This window comes from Nerophis ophidion, linkage group LG08 (assembly GCF_033978795.1).
Source record: "Nerophis ophidion isolate RoL-2023_Sa linkage group LG08, RoL_Noph_v1.0, whole genome shotgun sequence".
NCBI lineage: Eukaryota > Metazoa > Chordata > Actinopteri > Syngnathiformes > Syngnathidae > Nerophis > Nerophis ophidion.
This window is the reverse complement of record NC_084618.1, coordinates 54,233,186-54,252,098: the sequence shown is the minus strand read 5'-3', so window position 1 is coordinate 54,252,098 and position 18,913 is coordinate 54,233,186. Positions and strand designations below refer to the sequence as shown.

General features: G+C 37.9%; 2 protein-coding genes across 5 annotated transcripts in view; one reads left to right on the top strand and one right to left on the bottom strand.

The window, feature by feature from the left end:
* Positions 1 to 18,913, top strand: part of snx29 (sorting nexin 29) — a 350,232-nt gene that overhangs the window by 25,227 nt on the left and 306,092 nt on the right. For all 3 annotated transcript variants that reach the window (XM_061908913.1, XM_061908914.1, XM_061908915.1), the window contains exons 12-13: positions 7,004 to 7,067; positions 12,664 to 12,792. In XM_061908913.1, the coding sequence (XP_061764897.1) occupies positions 7,004 to 7,067; positions 12,664 to 12,792 (193 nt within the window). The remainder of the gene's footprint in view (positions 1 to 7,003; positions 7,068 to 12,663; positions 12,793 to 18,913) is intronic.
* Positions 1 to 18,913, bottom strand: part of LOC133557937 (uncharacterized) — a 44,701-nt gene that overhangs the window by 3,316 nt on the left and 22,472 nt on the right. Inside the window, exon 2 of one of the 2 annotated variants that reach the window (XM_061908917.1) lies at positions 6,966 to 12,751. The exons of the other annotated variant lie outside the window; for it this stretch is intronic. Coding sequence (XP_061764901.1) covers positions 9,146 to 9,748 — 603 coding nt within the window. The 5' untranslated portion in view covers positions 9,749 to 12,751 and the 3' untranslated portion in view covers positions 6,966 to 9,145. The remainder of the gene's footprint in view (positions 1 to 6,965; positions 12,752 to 18,913) is intronic. 2 annotated transcript variants of the gene reach the window in all.

The window sequence follows — 18,913 nt, the reverse complement described above, 5'->3', positions numbered from 1 at the left end:
CTGATTAATTGCATGACACATTAAATTTGACAGCTCTAAAAATACATATAATTTTTACATTGGAGCCTTTTATCTAACGCTACATATAAGGTAGTTGCACTCTGTGATCGGAAAGTAAAGATAATGATGAAAAGTCTAAAACAATCTAATTAAAGAAACTGCCAAAATAATGAAATGATCCATTAATACATAATGATTAATTCAATAAATAACAGCCTTGGCATATTGTTGTTGTCCTGTTTCTGGAGTTCAAACATACAATGGATTTTTGGCATGCTCTCTGTTTGTGACAATTAAAAGTACAACAATAAGTTACAGGAAATGCATCCACAAGCAGACGAGCTTAAAAAAATATTTTGCAGACTGTCTCCTAAAATTGTATAAATAACTTTATAGATTATAGCTTTGTAATAATATAAACTTACATTTTCTAATTTTGCCCAGAACTCTATAATGTATTATAAACGGTTTGCATAGCCTATTGTATTTTTTTTGTATTGTGTCTCTATAATATTATAAAATCTCATTATTTTCAGATCATTAATTTCATAATGCTTCCTTTTACAACTTTTTGTTGTAGATTTTATAGTCTTGTTAATTGCGTTTAATTGGTTACAGACATAATCGCGATAAACTAATTTTAGAAAAGTAGAAATCCTTCATATTATTATAAATCAAATATTGTTTTTAACTGATTTATGAATTTTTAAATATGTTTTCCCAACATTATAAGAACCCCCTAAACATGAAATAACATTGTTTAGTCACCTTTACACTCTTTTAATCCAATATAGTAATGCTAACTGAGGCTGAGCCAATCAGTGGCCATGATACTGAATTGTGCGCTCTTATTGGTTTGGTCTGCTCTAGTGATTAATACTACTGCAGTTTTGATATTTTGTGTTTATTTAAGTGAAGTGAATTATTTGTGTATAGCGCTTTTATTTTTTACTCTAAGCTCTTTGCATAAACCCAATATCTAAATTCCATTTAAACCAGTATGGGTGGCACTGGGAGCAGGTGGGAAAAGTGTCTTGCCCAAGGACACAACGGCAGTGACTAGGATGGCGTAAGCGGGAATCTAACCTGGAAATTACAAGTTGCTGGCACAGCCACTCTACCAACCGAGCTCTGCCAACATTGTTATGCTTAAAAATACTTAATTCATGCCAAAAAATGGTCTAATTTCCCCAATATTCGAAGCATGCTGGGGCTAGTTTATTTAGGGATGTCAAAGTTAACACATGCATTTAATAAAACATTTTCAAAAACCATGTATGAATTGAAAAAAAAACCATGTATGAAAAAAACATCCCACTATATATTTTTGCCTGCACATTCTTGTTCACCATAGAGACATTGCTGGTTGCTATGTAGTCAGTGATCAGATGAATGCATACTTTATACTGATGCCAAATTTTGAGCAGATAACTGACGTACATTGAAGTACATTTAAAGATTTCTGCTTATCACAATCTCACAATAAAACAGTATTTGGGTGAAAATATTGGTTTCTTTTTTAAATTTTATTTAAATAATGCAAGCACATAATTTACTGCGATTAAACATATTTAAAAAGTGTGGTTAATCTGATTTGAAAAATGTGTCTTTTGAAAACACTGATTTCGTTATTGAATTTTTATTTGCATTGCTTTCCAGCCATATGATTCTGCTGCCTCATATTGATATGTTTAATGTATCTTTTGATCTTAGGTTTTAGTTGGCAAATTAATACGGCTTTACAGGATTTAAGTTGTGTAAATGTTGCCATGGAGAGCATTTTACATTACAATTTCCAGGACATTGTCAGCATTATCCACAAGGTGGCACTGCTGGTTCAATAAGTAAATAAATTCACAGCCTCTCAGGTTTTTGAGAGGAAAGATGAAGCGACACCAGTGAATGTAATTTATGCCTTCTTTTGTAGCACCTAAGAGATTGAACATATGGATAGAGAGGCAAAACTCCAAATGAGCTACCATCAGACCCATCCGTCCCTTAACAAAAAAGCCAGAGGAGCAAAGAGAGGCAGTGAAGGTATTTTATTCCAGAGCTCCACTCGAACTCACATGAAAAAAAGGTTGCAGATAGAAACGTAGTAGTTCCATTGTCAACATATCAGACTTTAAAATTACCAAGACAAAAAAGAATAATGACAAACTTGCATGTGTCTGTTGTACTCATGAGACCAGAATGCAATACACAAAAATCACATTATATTACGGGCTATGCAGCCACATTCTCTGGATGTATACTAAGTTTTCATGGGAAATAAAAATTAAGCCTGAGTAAAGGTATATGTGTGACAAGTTGAGAGGAAATACATTCAATAACAGAAAATTATGTCATACTAATGATGATTTCAAATGTAAGTACAGAAACTAATGCTGTCCCATTTTAGCAAGAGCTGGATTTGTACAGCCGCTTGTTGTTAAGCAGAGTTCATAGGGTTCGATTTATAAAACGTTAAATCAGCCCAGAGGGTATATTCATATGCCAATATGAATATGCCCTCTAGGCAGTTTTTAAGTGAGGAAAGTTATTTTACACACTGCTCTGTATTAAATACAGTACATGCTAAAGAGAACGTAAAAATGATTTCCCCTCAGTTTTACTTTGATCTTTGCAAAATAATTACCATACCTCTATACAGTGAAGGGACAACAGATATAGGTGGTCTTGGTGTGATCCGTTATGGTTACCTAAATTACAAAGCATAAAATAAACATGTGGCAGTTTTACTGTATAAAGCAAGTTAAATATGGGCATAGAGTATTTGAAAAGGCACCTGGGTGGCACAGTAGAGTAACGTATATCGGGCTATAGCTACACCAATGTGTGGATTCCGACTTGACCGTATTTCCTCATTCACAACCCACACTTGTCTTGTGATATTATATGTGAAGTCCCCCAGCGTGGACAAAGGGTAGTCTGGCTCTACTCAAGTCCCTAATGGCTCGTCTATGCCACTCGCTGTGAACGCGTGGTCGCACTGAAGTTCACTTTTATTTCTGGCCTGCAGATGCCGAGATGTATAGCTGCTCTTCCCACGTCTTTTGCTTTTTTTTGCTCTCTTTATCATGCCCCCCCTCCTCCTCCTCTTTCTCCTCCTCATCCTCCTTACCAAGCCAAACCAGGCACATAAGCCTAGGGCTGCAAGGAGACCTACTTGTTTCTGGGGCGACGTGGACACCCTACATTAGTTTTGAGAGTTATGAGACTAGTGTTGTTCGTGTAAAAGTACAGTGTAGTTAATTCTTGTCAAGTCCTCTATTGTTATCTAACAAGCAGGACTGAACTAAAACTCCAAAAAATAATCAAGAAATCAGTGTTACTATATTTTCCAGACTATAAGTCGCTAGCTCCGTAGTATAAGTTGTAACAATCACATTTGCAGTGAAGAGGAGAAAAATAAATAAAAGGCACGCTGGACTAAAGGTTGTATTTATTTAGAAATGTATGTATATGTTTAAAAAACACATTAACAGTCATTTAGCGAGCATAAAGAACATATCTGAGAGGCCGAATAGGCTAAGTAAACATAACATTAGTTACCAGTAGGCAAGTTCACCAAGCTCCCGATTAGGGCTGCAGCAGTTAATCGATTAATTTGATTAGAAAAAAAGCTGTGATTTATATACTGTTACTTCGATTAATCGTTTAATGAGTGAAACTAATTAAAATGTATAAAATCTAGAACTGAACTTGAATACACAAACATACCAATGCGACCGCTGAAGTAGAGCACACATAATAGCTTTGGTGTGGTGTGTGATATGTACTTCTAATACTTTAAAATCTGATTTTTTTTGTAATAATGCACACATTATAAAAGTTCTATTTTATTGTTTTTTTTTAGTAGAAAAAAAGAATAAAGCTTATGTCGAGATGGACAATATTTAATTTCAACTATTTTCTCTAAAATAAGCATTGAGGTTGCAAAGTCTTATTTCCGATGATTCGATTAATCGAATGAACTAATTGAATACTAAAACAATCGACAGCTGCAACCCTACTCCCGATTTCATTCATCACTGATTTTTTTAAATTCTTCATCCAACATGTTGCACAGGAACAAGCTGTAGATAGTAATGTTTACTCAGGTTTATGTCAGTCAGTCTTTTTTAACATTTGAAAATACGTATAATTATATGTATTTTAATATATACATGTAAGTTGCACCCTACTATTAAATTACAGGACCACTTTTACCATAAAAAATTAGACTTATAGTCTGAAAATTTGGTACTCTGGATCAGGGGTGTCTAAACTACGGTCTGAGGGCCAAGTGCGGCCCATGAGATGTCACAAGTTTACCAAGAAGATTGGCCTGTGGTGTATTTTAGCCAAATTGCGGCCCGTGGGACGTCAAAAATTTAAAGTGGAACTGCACTTTTTTGGAATTTTGCCTATCGTTCACAATACTTTTGAAAGACAAGAAGACAAAAGTTTTTTTCTTGCATTCTAACATGTAAATATCGGCTCATTAAAGGTGACTAGTAATGCAGGCACTCACGATCGAGGGTCGGAATTAGGGGTTAAATCACCAAAAATGATTCCCGGGCGGGGCCACCGCTGCTGCTCACTGCTCCCCTCACCTCCCAGGGGGTGATCAAAAGTGATGGGTCAAATGCACAGAATAATTTCGCCAAACCTAGTGTGTGTGTGACAATTATGGGTACTTGAACTTGAATTTGAACTTGAGCTAATGGGATCAATCCATACTACCTCTAAAAACAGTCAACAGTATTTAATTTATGTATGTATAATGTATGTATAATAATCAAGCTGTATCAATATTATTATTATAAGAGCGAACACTGAGGAACTCTTTTTCTAGTGTATTAACACATCGGCGTGCTACGGTATTAGCCGTAAAAGCTAGCTATGGAAAGAGATAAAGAGATATGAAAGAGATATGCACAACACGACACCAATCTGCACTGACTAAAAACATGAACAATGATAATACAGTCTCTGTAAATTATTATCCCACATTTCATCTTTTGTTCGTGCACAACTGAGCTCGCCAGACAGTGTATGTACTGTAGTTGTAATAACACTCATGACGTGCTGCGTGTATCCTGACCAATATTAAAGTGTGACTTACTCAATGGCGCGTTTGGTTCAGCTGACAGGGACATTTTTTTCTGGTTTATTTGGGTAACCAGTCCATTTATGTTGAAATAGCTGGGCTCCAAGTTCCACATTTATTGAGTCGTCACTTTCACCTCACTCTCTGGGCTTCTGTCTGCTCCCAATTTTTGACCCTTCCTTCGTGCTGGCTTCTAGAAGCAGCAGTTTATCTTTTGTATGTTCAGCTTCAAAAAGATAAGGTTGTGAATCCTCATTTGTCCCAAAAAAATGTCATCTTCGTCGTTTATCAATTCTGCCACGATTAGAACACACATGCTTTTGTTTCCGACAGTAGGAACACACTTATTTGTTGCCAGATGTCGGACGTGCGCTGCTATGGAAACAGAAATCAATGCGCTGAAGAAATCGATCCTGGCATTGATTAAAATGATCAAAATATAGTAAATATTTAACTTTTTACATATTGTTATAAACGTGTCTGTTACTTCATTATATATGTACTTTCAGTGTGTATACAAAACATTGATGGAGGTTTTTGCAGTTGTTTAGGAGGGCTTTGAATGCTACAACAGTGACTCCGCGTCTTAGACCTTTATCATCTTTAAAATCCTGAAAAAAACACGTGTTCTTGTCTCTCGTAATGATTGTGAACAATAGGAAAAATTCCCCAAAAAGTGGAGTTCCACTTAAAAAGAAGATTGGTCTGCGGCGTGTTTTGGCCAAATTTTAATGATCCAGAAGTCAGATTGCTGCAGTTTTGCTGTTTACTTTTCTGTTTAAATTAGGATTTGTGGTAAATACCCATGAGATTCATCTGTAATAAAACTAAGCACAGCATCAATTTATATGACCCATTCCAAACAACATTTCTCACTCACGGTATAAATTCCCTATAACCAAAAAAAGAAAGTCAATACACAGTTGCATATACAGTAACACACCTCCCGCTCATTGTGGACATCATAAAAAATGTCTAAGCATCACACACAATTTAAAATTACACATATATAAATCCACTACAATCCCAGTAGGTACAAGACATTGATACAATGTTGATTATACATATGTTTTTTTTTAAACTGACTTTTAAACAATGTTGAAAAATAGTTGTATTTGTAAATTGAGACAACGTTGGTGTCTAACATTGGATCCACGTTGGTGGTTGGGAAATGACCAAATTTCAATGGTCAACTAAATGTCACAACCTGACATTGAATAAATGTTGTCAAAAAGCATGTTGTATCAATGTTGTATTTGTGTTCTAAAATATTGGTTAAGAAATGACCAGAATTCTCTTACTCTTAATATTCAGTGATTTATACTTCCTATTGCATTGCCGTCACGGTCTGGGTTGTTAAAGTTGAAGTAATGTGTTGTTGTTCAGTCTTTTATAGCTTGCTTAAATCAATACAAACTGAAGTGTCTCTGATCATTTTCCTGAAAATATTTCAAATCCTACGTTCTTTATTTTTGTAAAAAACATGTATTAATACGTAACATTCCACGCTTTACAGCGAAAAAAAAGTAATGTGTGTATTTGTGGGTGTGTGTGCACAGCCATATATTACATCTTGTTGATTATAAAACATAACTGTCAGTAATCTAAAAGATCCCTGCACTGTAAGCCCAAATGTTTGTATTAATGTACAGTATATTTGAATGTTAAATTGTGCAAATTCTTCTTTCACATACAAATCTTACGTATAATATGCCATTTTTCGAGATACGGTCCAGAAAAAGTTCAATAGTAGTAGTTCATCAACAATTCAGGAATAAAACTTTTTAAATCTAAAGTCATGTTTTCCTGTCAGAACTTTAAATGTTAAGTTAGTTTTTTAAATACAACAGCACAGTACGGTTGAACACACCCGCATGTATTCATAGTTGTCCCAACCTCTCGTTGCAGTGGAGCTGCGTCAGGCCATTGTTGCCATGATGAACAGGAAAGACGAGCTGGAGGAACAGAGTGGGTATGTTGGGACGTACATTCTTCTTATCTGCCGTTTGCATACAGCACACATTCATATGTACTGTTTAAGAAAAACATTGGAGGACCTTTCATTTTAACATGGCTTGTTTTGTCTCTATTCAAAGACTGAGGCATTTTTGTGCTGTATTGGCCACAAACTGATTTGCTTTGTTTTTCTACGAGCGACACACGAGGCTTTGATTTACTCTGATTCAAAAGATACTTCAGAAAAAGAAATGAATAACTTTAACTCTACGGACAACAACAAAAATGTTCATGTCTTGCGTAAACCAGTGGTTCTCAAACTTTTTTCAGTGATGTACCCCCTGTGAACATTTTTTTTAATTCAAGTACCCCCTAATCAGAGAAAAGCATTTTTGGTTGAAAAAAAGAGAAAAAGAAGTACAATACAGCACTATGTCATCAGTTTCTGATTTATTAAATTGTATAACAGTGCTAAATATTGCTCATTTGTAGTGGTCTTTCTTGAACTCTTTGGGAAAAAGATATAAAAATAACTAAAAATAAACAAGTGATTCAATTATAAATAAAGATTTCTACACATAAAAGTAATCATCAACTTAAAGTGCCCTCTTGGGGGATTGTAATAGAGATCCATCTGGATTCATGAACTTAATTCTAAACATTTCTTCACAAAAAAAGAAATCTTTAACATCAATATTTATGGAATTTGTCCACAAAAAATCTAGCTGTCAATACTGAATATTGCATTGTTATATTTCTTTTCACGGTTTATGGACTTACATTCATATTTTGTTAAAGTATTATTCAATAAATAAATGTATAAAGGATTTTTGAATTGTTGCTATTTTTAATAAATCTCATGTACCCCTTGGCATACTTTCAAGTACCCCCTAGAGTCTCGCGACATAAAATAGTGAAACAAAATGGAATAATGGGAGCACTAATACAAGTGCCTTTTTTTTTTTTACTCCTTTAATATGACTCATACATCCTCCATCCATCCATTTTCTAACGCTTGTCCCTTTTTGGGGTTTGAGGATTGCTGGAGCCTATCTCAGCCGCATTTGGGCAGAAGGCGGTGTACACCCTGGACAAGTCGCTACCTTAGCACAGATGACTCATACAGTTTTTTAAATTGTAAAACGTATGGGTACTAGGGATGTAACGATTAGCTGTAATAATGATAAACAGCAATAAAATTCCCAACGGTTAGTATTACCGTTTCAAATTTTAATTATCGTAAAAACATGCTCAATTACTGTGCTAAACAAGTTGTAAGATGGAGCGTGGGCGGTCCTGTGCGCGATGGAGGAAGAGACGCTGCGTTGTTCCTCCGTGGAGCGCAGAGACCTCATGTGGGGTCTGACCGGCAAACTGGTGCCGATCACCGCCGTGTCACTGCAGTCCCGGAATCACCGCCCCCGATGAAAGACGTCAGGGAAGATTTCCGCGAACAAACAGGACGCGTCGTCCCCGCAAGCTCCTCCCCCTCCGGACGGGATTAGGCTGCGGCCTGCCCGGCTTTCCCAGGACAACGTCACGCCACCGTCAGCGGACGACACCACAGACCTGGATTTTTTTTTCAGTACTTTTTCTTCTGATCACCCGCCTCCGGCAAAAGACTCTAGCCCCATAAACATGATAAAATATTACCAAAACATGATTTTGAACATTAGGTATAATGAGTCACAGCCATCTGAATTTTATGCCCTGCCCCACAGGACTCAAGCCCTGCCCCCATCACAATTTTTTTTTTCACCCACTCGATCTCAGGCAGAAAAAAAAAATACTTTTTGGACAATTCAAAGGGGAGGATTCTGCCCCCCTCCTGACCTCTCTTCACCCACCCTAAAGGACTGTTCCAGACCGCGGGGAGCGCGTCTGGTATCCGCTCCTTGAGGGGGGGGGCTGGGAGCTGTTCAGGTGGGGTCGCTCAGCCTCTAGCTCGGCCGCCACCACCAGTTCTTCGTCATGCCAAGCCACAGCCTCTAGCACGGCCGCCGCCACCGGTCTTTCGGCCTGCTAAGCCGTACACCCCAGCTAGGCCACCTCCACCTGCACCACGGCTAGCTGCACCACAGCTAGCACCTGTCGCTACTCTAAGGCTAACACCAAGTCCACGGCTAGCACCAAGTCCAAGTCCACGGCTAGCACCAAGTCCACGGCTAGCACCAAGTCCAAGTCCACGGCTAGCACCAAGTCCACGGCTAGCACCAGTGCCTGCACCACGCCGGGCCCCAGTGCCTGCACCACGCCGGGCCCCAGTGCCTGCACCATCACAGGTACCATTGCCTGCAATACGCCGCCAAGCTCCAGTGCCGCCAGTAGCTGCTCCACGCCGCCAAGCTCCAGTGCCGCCAGTAGCTGCTCCACGCCGCCAAGCTCCAGTGCCGCCAGTTGCTGCTCCACGCCGCCAAGCTCCAGTGCCGCCAGTAGCAGCTCCACGCCGCCAAGCTCCAGTACCGCCAGTAGCAGCTCCACGCAGCCAAGCTCCAGTGCCGCCAGTAGCAGCTCCTCGCCGCCAAACTCCAATGTCACCAGTAGCAGCTCCACGCCGCCAAGCTCCAGTCCCGCTAGTAGCAGCTCCACGCCGCCAAGTTCCACGCCAAGACCCGCCAAGACCCGCCACGCCAAGACCCGCCGCCTGACGCACCATGCCAAGCTTCGCCGCCTGCCACGATGACGACGCGTTCGCATCTTCGTCGGCCCCGGGCGTGGCCGCTACGTGGTCGTCCGCCACGCCAAGTGCGTCGGCCTCCTCGTCAGCCACGGATTCGGCCGCTACGTAGTTGTCCGCCACGCCAAGGGCGCCGGCCTCCTCGTCAGCCACGGATTCGGCCGCTACGTAGTTGTCCGCCACGCCAAGGGCGCCGACCTCCTCGTCGGCCATGGATTTGGCCCTTCCCAGGGATTCGGGGACACGTGGTCTGGGGACCCACCACCATGTACCTCTACCGCCATGTACCTCTACCTGTTTTTTTCTCATAGCCTTGTCTCAGTCACAGTAAGTGTTTTCGTTAACATGCCATAGTACAAGTCTTTGTTTTCTTTAGTCAAGTTTGTTGTCCGCCATTGTGCGCGCCTTATGTTTGGTTTCTTTTTTTGTAGTTTGTTAATGTTAAAATAAATGATATACTTACATTCACGTCTTGCCCGTGCCAACTTTCCTTTACCTCGGAAAAACAATCCATGCCCAAGTCCAAGTCGTGACAAAACCTATGTAAACACATTGCTCTATGAGCAAATTGTGCACATTGAAGTTACAGACTGAGATTTCTTAGAACAGAATGATAGATCAACATACGGACTTGTCTAATAGGAAGTGAACCCACGTAAAGGCTCATAAACTGGATGTACAAACATCATTTTGTGAAAGCAGTCGTGTTATTATGATAATTGTGTCTTCTCTCAAGGATAGTATATTGTGTTTTTTGTTTTAATAAAAAAACATAATACAACTTGGTAATTGTTTTTTACTGTGTATATAAGTACTTTTTATTTTATTTTAAACATTTACGAATATAATACCGTGATAATATTGATAAATTATTTTTGTGACAATAACCGTGATATGATATTTTAGTATATTTTCATCTCCAAGGTACGAAAGATTGTTGTGTTATGGCTGCAAAATTAATACAATTTTATTCAAGTTCACCATTTTGGCTGCTACGATTAAATTAGGTAGGTAGGTAGGTCTTTATTGTCATTGCACAAGTACAACAAACAGTGTACAGGGTTACAGAACAGGAACGCTAATGGGTCGCCACAAGGCGCCTCGTAAAAGATGGGAAAAAGGTAAACGCTGGGGAAGGATAAGTAAAAAACTAGAATCAAGATATATTGTGGGAAAAAACCTCCATAGCAAAGCACATATACATATTATAACATACATCTCGAGATATCTAGCAACAGAGGAGAGGGAGTCGGGACTACTGTGGCAGGCTGCAGCTCTTCAGGCGCTGCCTAGCCGCCAATCACCCCTAAGGGATTTGCATCAAGGGCGTTGGATGGGGGGTGGGGTATGTGCGTGTAGCGTATTTTTTTTGTGGATGCATATCTGTCTCAGGCTGCTGCGTGTCTCTGTTCCACGGCCTTGGTGTCGTGCAGTTGCTCGTCAGTCAAAAGTCAACAACAACAGGTTTGTCTCCGTTAGAGATAAGAAAGGAGTTTGTTGTGTCTTCGCCGTACTGTCCTTCGGCAGATTGTCGAAGCTAGGGAAACAATCCAAGTTACAATGTTTTGTTTGCGAGTGAAAAAAAATTGCTTTTCATTCTAAATTGTCTATGACTGGTACTCAAAAATTCATTCTGCGGGGCAGACAGTCCGATGTTATCCAAATCACAAGAGTGGCCACAGTTCTTCCCGCATCCTCCAATCATTTGTGGCAGCTTTGGGGTCCTTTGAAGGCTGCCAGAAATGTCCAATTTGTCGACAAACCAGAGCAACACTTACTCCAATCAGCAGATGTCCTATTGTCATAATTCCGAATAGGTGGATAACTTCACGTCCTCGACTGTAAGGGTCGCCAGGCACGCAGCACTCCTTCTTCTCCCAAGAGTTCGTCGCGTGTCCAGCAACAACTGCTCCGTCACGACAAGCAGGTTCCCCCAAACCAAAGATCTTGTCAATTTTGTTAAGGCTAGTTAAATACTTCTAGTGTTTAGGTTTGGAGAGCAGTGCAAATACAGGCAACAAGAAAGTTAAGAACAGACAAGACAAAAAAGAATGTCGGAGGGGTAAGGGAGAGGAAAGGGCCGCGCTGCGTCTGCCCTTGATGAGTGCCAGAGAGAATAAAAACATTAAATTAGGGTGATTGTCGACAACATTAACATTTAAAAAGCAGGGTCTACTGCGTATCAAATCGAGTCATTTTAAAATCAACAGCAGCTTGTCTTGAATCGCAGTAAAGTGGTTTACACCCATGCTAGAGGCTATTGTGTATGGGCAAAAAGATCCATAACTACGGCGATCACCTCGGCGACAAGTAATTAGCAACCAACCTAAACCTAACATGATGAATAATTAAAATTTTAATATTGATAAATATAATCAAGGTTATTATTTTGTCCATTAAAGTGCAGCCTAATTTTGTCTTCTATAATGTCTGCCTAAGCGCCACCTCCAGCCCTGGGACCCCCTGGCTAGCATTCCAAGATGTTGCATGCATTCATTCGATGCTGTGTCGAACTAATGTTGTGATTCCGGTTACGATGTATGATCGTGTATTAACTTGTGTTTGCCTCACTGCAAGTTTTGAGGTCGGATTGAAACAAAGTTGATTGTCAGAAAAAAGCTATACAGACCGCAGCCATCTTACACAAACACCACTTTGTAACATATATACATATTTTCTCTGAAAATAAGGCAACAGCTCCAGCAACATTAAGATTAATATTATTTGCAGAACAATGTAGGCCTACAGTATTATGTAATAATAACACAATAGGTATCTACTGTCATCAGTTTGATCATGTCATGGTCAGCTTTTCTGTTTGTCCAAATGCAAAAAATTTTTCCCTAGTGGTACCATAAACTTGGCCATCATAATGCTACTGTGTGTGTTTGCTTTCCCATGTGACACTGATTGGTCCACTTAATGTATTTGGCAGGTCTCTTCGCAGTCTTCTGGATGGGGAAATGGAGCATTCAGCCTGTCTGAGGCAGGAAATCGAGCTGCTGAAGAAGAAGCTGGCTGAGCTGGAAGAGAGACACACGGCTAAGGTCCAGGCACTGGCCAGGTAAGACACACAAGTTTACCATTCTTTAATGAGAATTTAGCATTTATAATGTTATATTTGCTACTATTTACACATACACTCACAGACCAACTATTCTTTATCCTTTATTTGAAGCACAACAACCAAAAATACTCTCCATCTTTACAAAAAATAACATGGTGTGTGTCCGAAAAGGAGCAGGAAGAAGCAAAAGATTATAATATACTGCCCCATCACTAAAATGTAATAATCTGATTCTTTACCAACAACAGGCTACAAGATGATCTTTTATAACAAAATTAATTATTGCTGTTAGTGTGAATGTTTGTCTATCTGTGTTGGCTTTGCGACAAGGTGGCGACCAGGATAGGCTCCAGCACCCCAAGCGCTAGAAAAGAAATAGATTGATGGATTATATTATAGTTTATATAGTTTATTTAGTATAACATTACAAAATACATCTCATATAAAATGACGTCCATGAATACTGAAAAAAACCCCTCATTATTTTATCCAATTTAATCAAATGTTGATATGAATAAAATATACCCTTAAGATGTTTTATGATTCCTTCTTTTTGTTGTACCTACTTTATACAACATATTTTTTTATTTCTTTGTAAACTGAATGATGTTATTGCTTTGTTTGAGTTCCTCATTTAATTGGTTCCGCATAGTCATCTCACATATATGCACATACTTTTAAGAGTTGAGTTAACCCATTGCTGTTTTAAATTCATTTTATCCCTCAAATTGTATTTTCCATCTGTCTTTGAAATTTTCTTGGATATTTGGTGGAAGCAATTATTTCTTAAATTATATTACATATGCAGTTTTGAATTTCACCAGATTCATAAATGTAATCATTTGCGATCTTAAAAAAAGTTAATTTGTGTGCTCCTGATGGCCAACATTGTATATTATTCTCAGTGCTCTTTTTGTAATCTGCATAATTTTTGGAAACTGCCCTTGTATTTGTCACCCCAGACTTTCACACAGTAAATAAGATATAGGAATAATAGTGAACAATATAGAGTGTAGGAATGATAGTGAACAATACAGAGTGTGGACGGTTTTATGGTTTAAGATGTGTTTTGTTTTTCTTCAGATTCTAATACTTTTTGCTATTTTACGACTCGTGCATTTGATGTGGCCTTTCCAGCACACCTTTTAATCTAATACAATACCCAAAAATGTACGTTCTTTTGTTCTTTCAATTTATATGTTATCAATTTCCAATTTTACATTTATTTGTACTTTTTGGTTTCTGAACAACATGAATTAAGTTTTGTTCATTTTTAAAAATTATTTAAAAAAAAAAAATTATCTTTTTTATCAAACCAAGGTTTTAATTGAATAATATCTTATGTTATTACTTCCAAAAGCTGTTTCAAATCCTTCCCAGAGCAAAAATTAATCATGTCATCAGTAAAAACCCAAACTTAAATGTATCTTACACCTTGCAAATATGAACCAATGTGGGACATCACAGGTAATGTATAGGTTTTAAGACTTTTCTTGACCTATTTGAACAAATTGTTGTTGGGGCGGTATAGCTCGGTTGGTAGAGTGGCCGTGTCAGCAACTTGAGGGTTGCAGGTTTCGATTCCCGCTTCTGCCATTCTAGTCACTGCCGTTGTGTCTTTGAGCAAGACACTTTACTCACCTGCTCCCAGTGCCACCCACTCTGGTTTAAATGTAACATAGATATTGGGTTTCACTATGTAAAGCGCTTTGAGTCACTAGAGAAAAGCGCTATATAAATATAATTCACTTCACACTTCACTTGATTTTTTTTTATGACCTCAGGCAGGTAATCACTTATTTCAATTGTTTTAAACTAGTTAGAATATTGTTTTTATAGTGTGTGTTAGTGTTATAGTGTTAGTAAATACATTCTCAATCAGAGTGGAGCTGTTAGTTGTTATACTGCTTGGATTTTTCTAATTGTTGGAAAAATACCCATGCTATTCATTATTTAAATACAGTTGTCTGGCATTTTACATTTGTCTGGATTCAAAGGGTTTGTTTTTAAAATCCCCACACATAAAATTGACCTTTTGTCTTTCAAAAACAAAATATTCCATTTTGTTTTTAAATGTTTCAATATTTGACCCTGGTGTTCTATACACACAGCTGACAGTGACATATTTAATTTTTTCCATAAATATTTAAATAGTTAAAAAAATCCTCAGTGGTTAGTGTCATACTTTCAAGAACCTTAAAAGTAAGATTTTTATCGATATAAAAGGAAACGCTTCCTCAATTTTTGTTCTCTCTGTTTGTCATTTAATATCTAGCCATACAAATCAAAATCTGCACCCTTATCTTTGATCCACGCTAAATTGTGCTACATCATCTTTTTTTACTCAACATTTTTGTATAACTCCTAATATTAAAATTAATAAATGATAATGTATTTTCATATTTGATATTGTTATTTTGCTGCTCCATATAGTAGCAACAGTTACTTTGTATTTCATTCAACAAGTAAAATCTGGATCGATGTTTTGTTCAAATTTTGTTTTGTTCATGTTTAAAATATATCAACCTTCTTAATATTCCAAATAGACAGAACTTAAGCTTGTTCTGGTGTACCCTTAAAGGGGAACTGCACTTTGTTTGGGAATTTTGCCTGTCATTTATCATTCTTATGTAATAAAAGAATATATATGTTTTTTAATGCATTTTAATTAGTAAATGCATTTGATCAAAAGTCTGCTTTTGGAGCCAATGGCAATTGCTCCAATTTGCCTATAAGTGGTCCATAAAACATTCAAACGATTTCATTAAGGTTGCGGGGGTTGCTGGAGCCTATCTCAGCTGCATTCGGGCGGAGGACGGTGTACACCCTGGACAAGTCGCCACCTCATCACAGGGCCAACACAGATAGACAGACAACATTCACACTCACATTCACACACTAGGGCCAATTTAGTGTTGCCAATCAACCTATTACCAGGTGCATGTTTTTGGAGGTGGGAAGAAGCCGGACTACCCGCAGGGAACCCACGCAGTCACTATATATGTAATGTAGTAACAGGCACATTCATAATAACATGTAATATTTAAATGTTTTCTCATTTTAAGATTTTAGTGGTGCATTAATTTCAAAAACACATCACAACGTTTACTTTTTCCTTCAACAACATGACTGATTACTACTCACTGCAGACTTCCTGAGAGACAACTAACATAATAAAATGTCACTTACTGTACAATGTCTGCTGTCACTGGGATGCCGACTGTTCGGATGTTGTTATATTCTCATTTAGATGAACAATGACTCATAGTCTTCACAAAGAAAAAAGGGCGGTAGAACCAAGCATCTTTTTGTGTTTTTTTTTTCCCGCCATACCTTGTCTAAATTGGGTGTCAACGTGTACCAATTATGTCCTCATTCTTCTACTATCCAGGTGAGAGGCATTATTTATGATCCAGAACAAACTTTCACAACCTCCGAGGCGAGGAAGCTGAACATGTCAAAGGCGAGGAAGCTGAAAATGTCAACACAGCAGCAACAAGCTTGTTAGCTCTCTGTGACAATGCGCCGCTTTAAATAGTTTGTCTGTGTTAGCGCTCATAATATCAATTCATTAATACTTGGTTAATATTCAGATCACAAAATAGCAATGGAGTATTGTTGGTGCTTTTTGGATGGTTATTTATTTGGTTTTAATGGCATAATAGAGGACCTCTCTTTGCCTCCATTGTAAGCGGACTTTTATTTACGTTTATTTACGAGGTAGAATCCATAAAAAAATACATCCATCATCTTGTCATTCACAATCAATAATTATTGTGAATGATAGGTTAAAAAAAAAAAAGTTCAAAGGGGAACTGCGCTGTCTCTTGGAATTCACAATCCCTTGGAATTCACAAGAACATACGTTTTTTTATGCACTCATTTGCAAAAGTCAGCCAACAATAAAACTTACTTTATTGTTGTGTGCATTTAGCAGCAAGCCTTTACCTTTCTGTTCGATCATGGGAGACTTTTTCAGCCCTTGCCAACTCTTTGAGGAAAGTTCTTCTCCATTTTTGTTTTGGTCGTCCTTCTTTTTTTGCCAGAGAATTTAATCCGCATCACTGACGGCAACTCACGATCGACTTCGTAAGAGACAGCAAACAATAAAACATCACTTTCTGCACAATGTCTGTTTTCACTGGCTTTCACCAGGATGTTCATATGTTCCCATTTAGATGAAGAATTAATCAGAATTCTCGCTAATGGTTAAAAAAGGTGTCATAAACTTGCATATTTTCCTGTCTTTCTCGCCATCTCCAAGTCTAAATTGGATGTCAAAGTTGACCAACTGTCAGATTACTTTCCAGGGGAGAGGTATGATGTATAATCTTGAATAAACTTTCACAAGGTCAGAGGTGAGAAGGCAGCTCACGATGTCAATATAGCAGTATAAGGAAGTTAGCTCTTTGTGACAATGCGGCACTAAAAGTCGGTCCTTAACGTTAGCGCTTATAATAACAATATCTCTAATCTTTGTTTAATATTCAGGTCACAAAAGTTTAAATTTAGTATTATTGGCGGTTTTTGGATGTTTTGTTAGTGAGTTGTATGGGTACAATAGACGCAATGACATCTTGACTTCCATTCGCTCAATTGTTCACTGACTTTGCAAGTGTTTATTTAAGAGTTAGAATGAATAAGAAAAAAATATGTGTTCTTGTCTAACAAAAGGTTTGTAAATCATGGGCAAAATTAAAAAAAAAAAGTGCAGTTTCCCTTTATACTTTGCATTTAGCCGTCCATGTGTAGATTGTATCTTTCTCAGTTTTCTAAGGTACCTTGACTTCCTTGCAATGTCTGCATTTGTTTTTGGGAGGTGCGCATTGATGTAGACATTTGAACCTTCAAGTTTTCTCCCTTGCCTGAGCACATCAGTTTGATGTTTTCTATTTTACAAATGTCAAGATTAGGGCTGGTCAGTCCTTTGGATTGACCAGGGAGAGGGGGGCAGAGCAGAAAAGAAAAGAAACTGCAGATCAACTGGTCTAAAAGGGGGGTCTATTTAAAGGCTAGAGTATACAAATTTGTTTTAAGATGGGACTTAAATGCTTCTACTGAGGTAGCATCTCTAACTATTCCAGAGTACTGGAGCCCGGATAGAAAACGCTTGATAGCCCGCAGACTTTTTTGGGGCTCTGGGAATCACTAATAAGCCAGAGTTCTTTGAACGCAGATTTCTTGCCAGGACATATGGTACAATACAATCAGCAAGATAGGATGGAGCTAGACCGTGTAGTATTTTATACGTAAGTAGTAAAATCTTTTGATCTCTTCTGTCTTTCTTCGTTCCCATTTTGTCTCCAAAAACCTGTGGACTTGACAAATGGACTCAGTGGTAGTTACGTTGACCGGAGCTAGCAGTCGGTAGCCAACACGTCCGAAAAGGAGGACCAAGAAGCAGAGTTTATTTAATCCTACCCCTTTTCATATCATAGCAATTTTAGCCCATTTCTTTGTGGTTTGTTTGTAACAAAACAGTGAATGAATAAATGATGTACCATAAGTAAGTAAACAAAATTAAATACATAAAAAAATCATTATCTAAAAAATAAATAAAATTAAAGTTCAGAATATTCATCATAATTGTTCTTTTTTGTACATTGTGAACACTTGTAGTTTGAACAGTCTCTTAAACTGAATCATATTGGTGCTTTGTTTGACTCTTTTTTTCTTAATCTATTCCATCATTTATTCCACATACTGATGTGCTAAAAGTCTTAAGTGTTGTACATGCATGCAAATGTTTTAAATTAGATTTTCCTCTAAGGTTATATTTCTCCTCTTTTGTTGAGAAGAATTGTTGTACATTCTTGGTTAGCAGGTTATAGTTTGCTTTGTACATCATTTTAGCTGTTTGCAAATGCGCTAAGGCGTTGAATTTCAATATTTTTAATTAAATAAATAAAGGGTTTATATGTTCTCTTTATCCAACATTGTGTATTACCCTACCGTATTTTTCGGATTATAAATCGCTCCGGAGTATACGTCGCACCGGCCGATAATGCATAATAAAAAAGGAAAAAAACGTATATACGTCGCACCGAAGTATAAGTCGCATTTTGGGCGGAAATTTATTTTATAAAATCCAACACCAAGAATAGACATTTGAAAGACA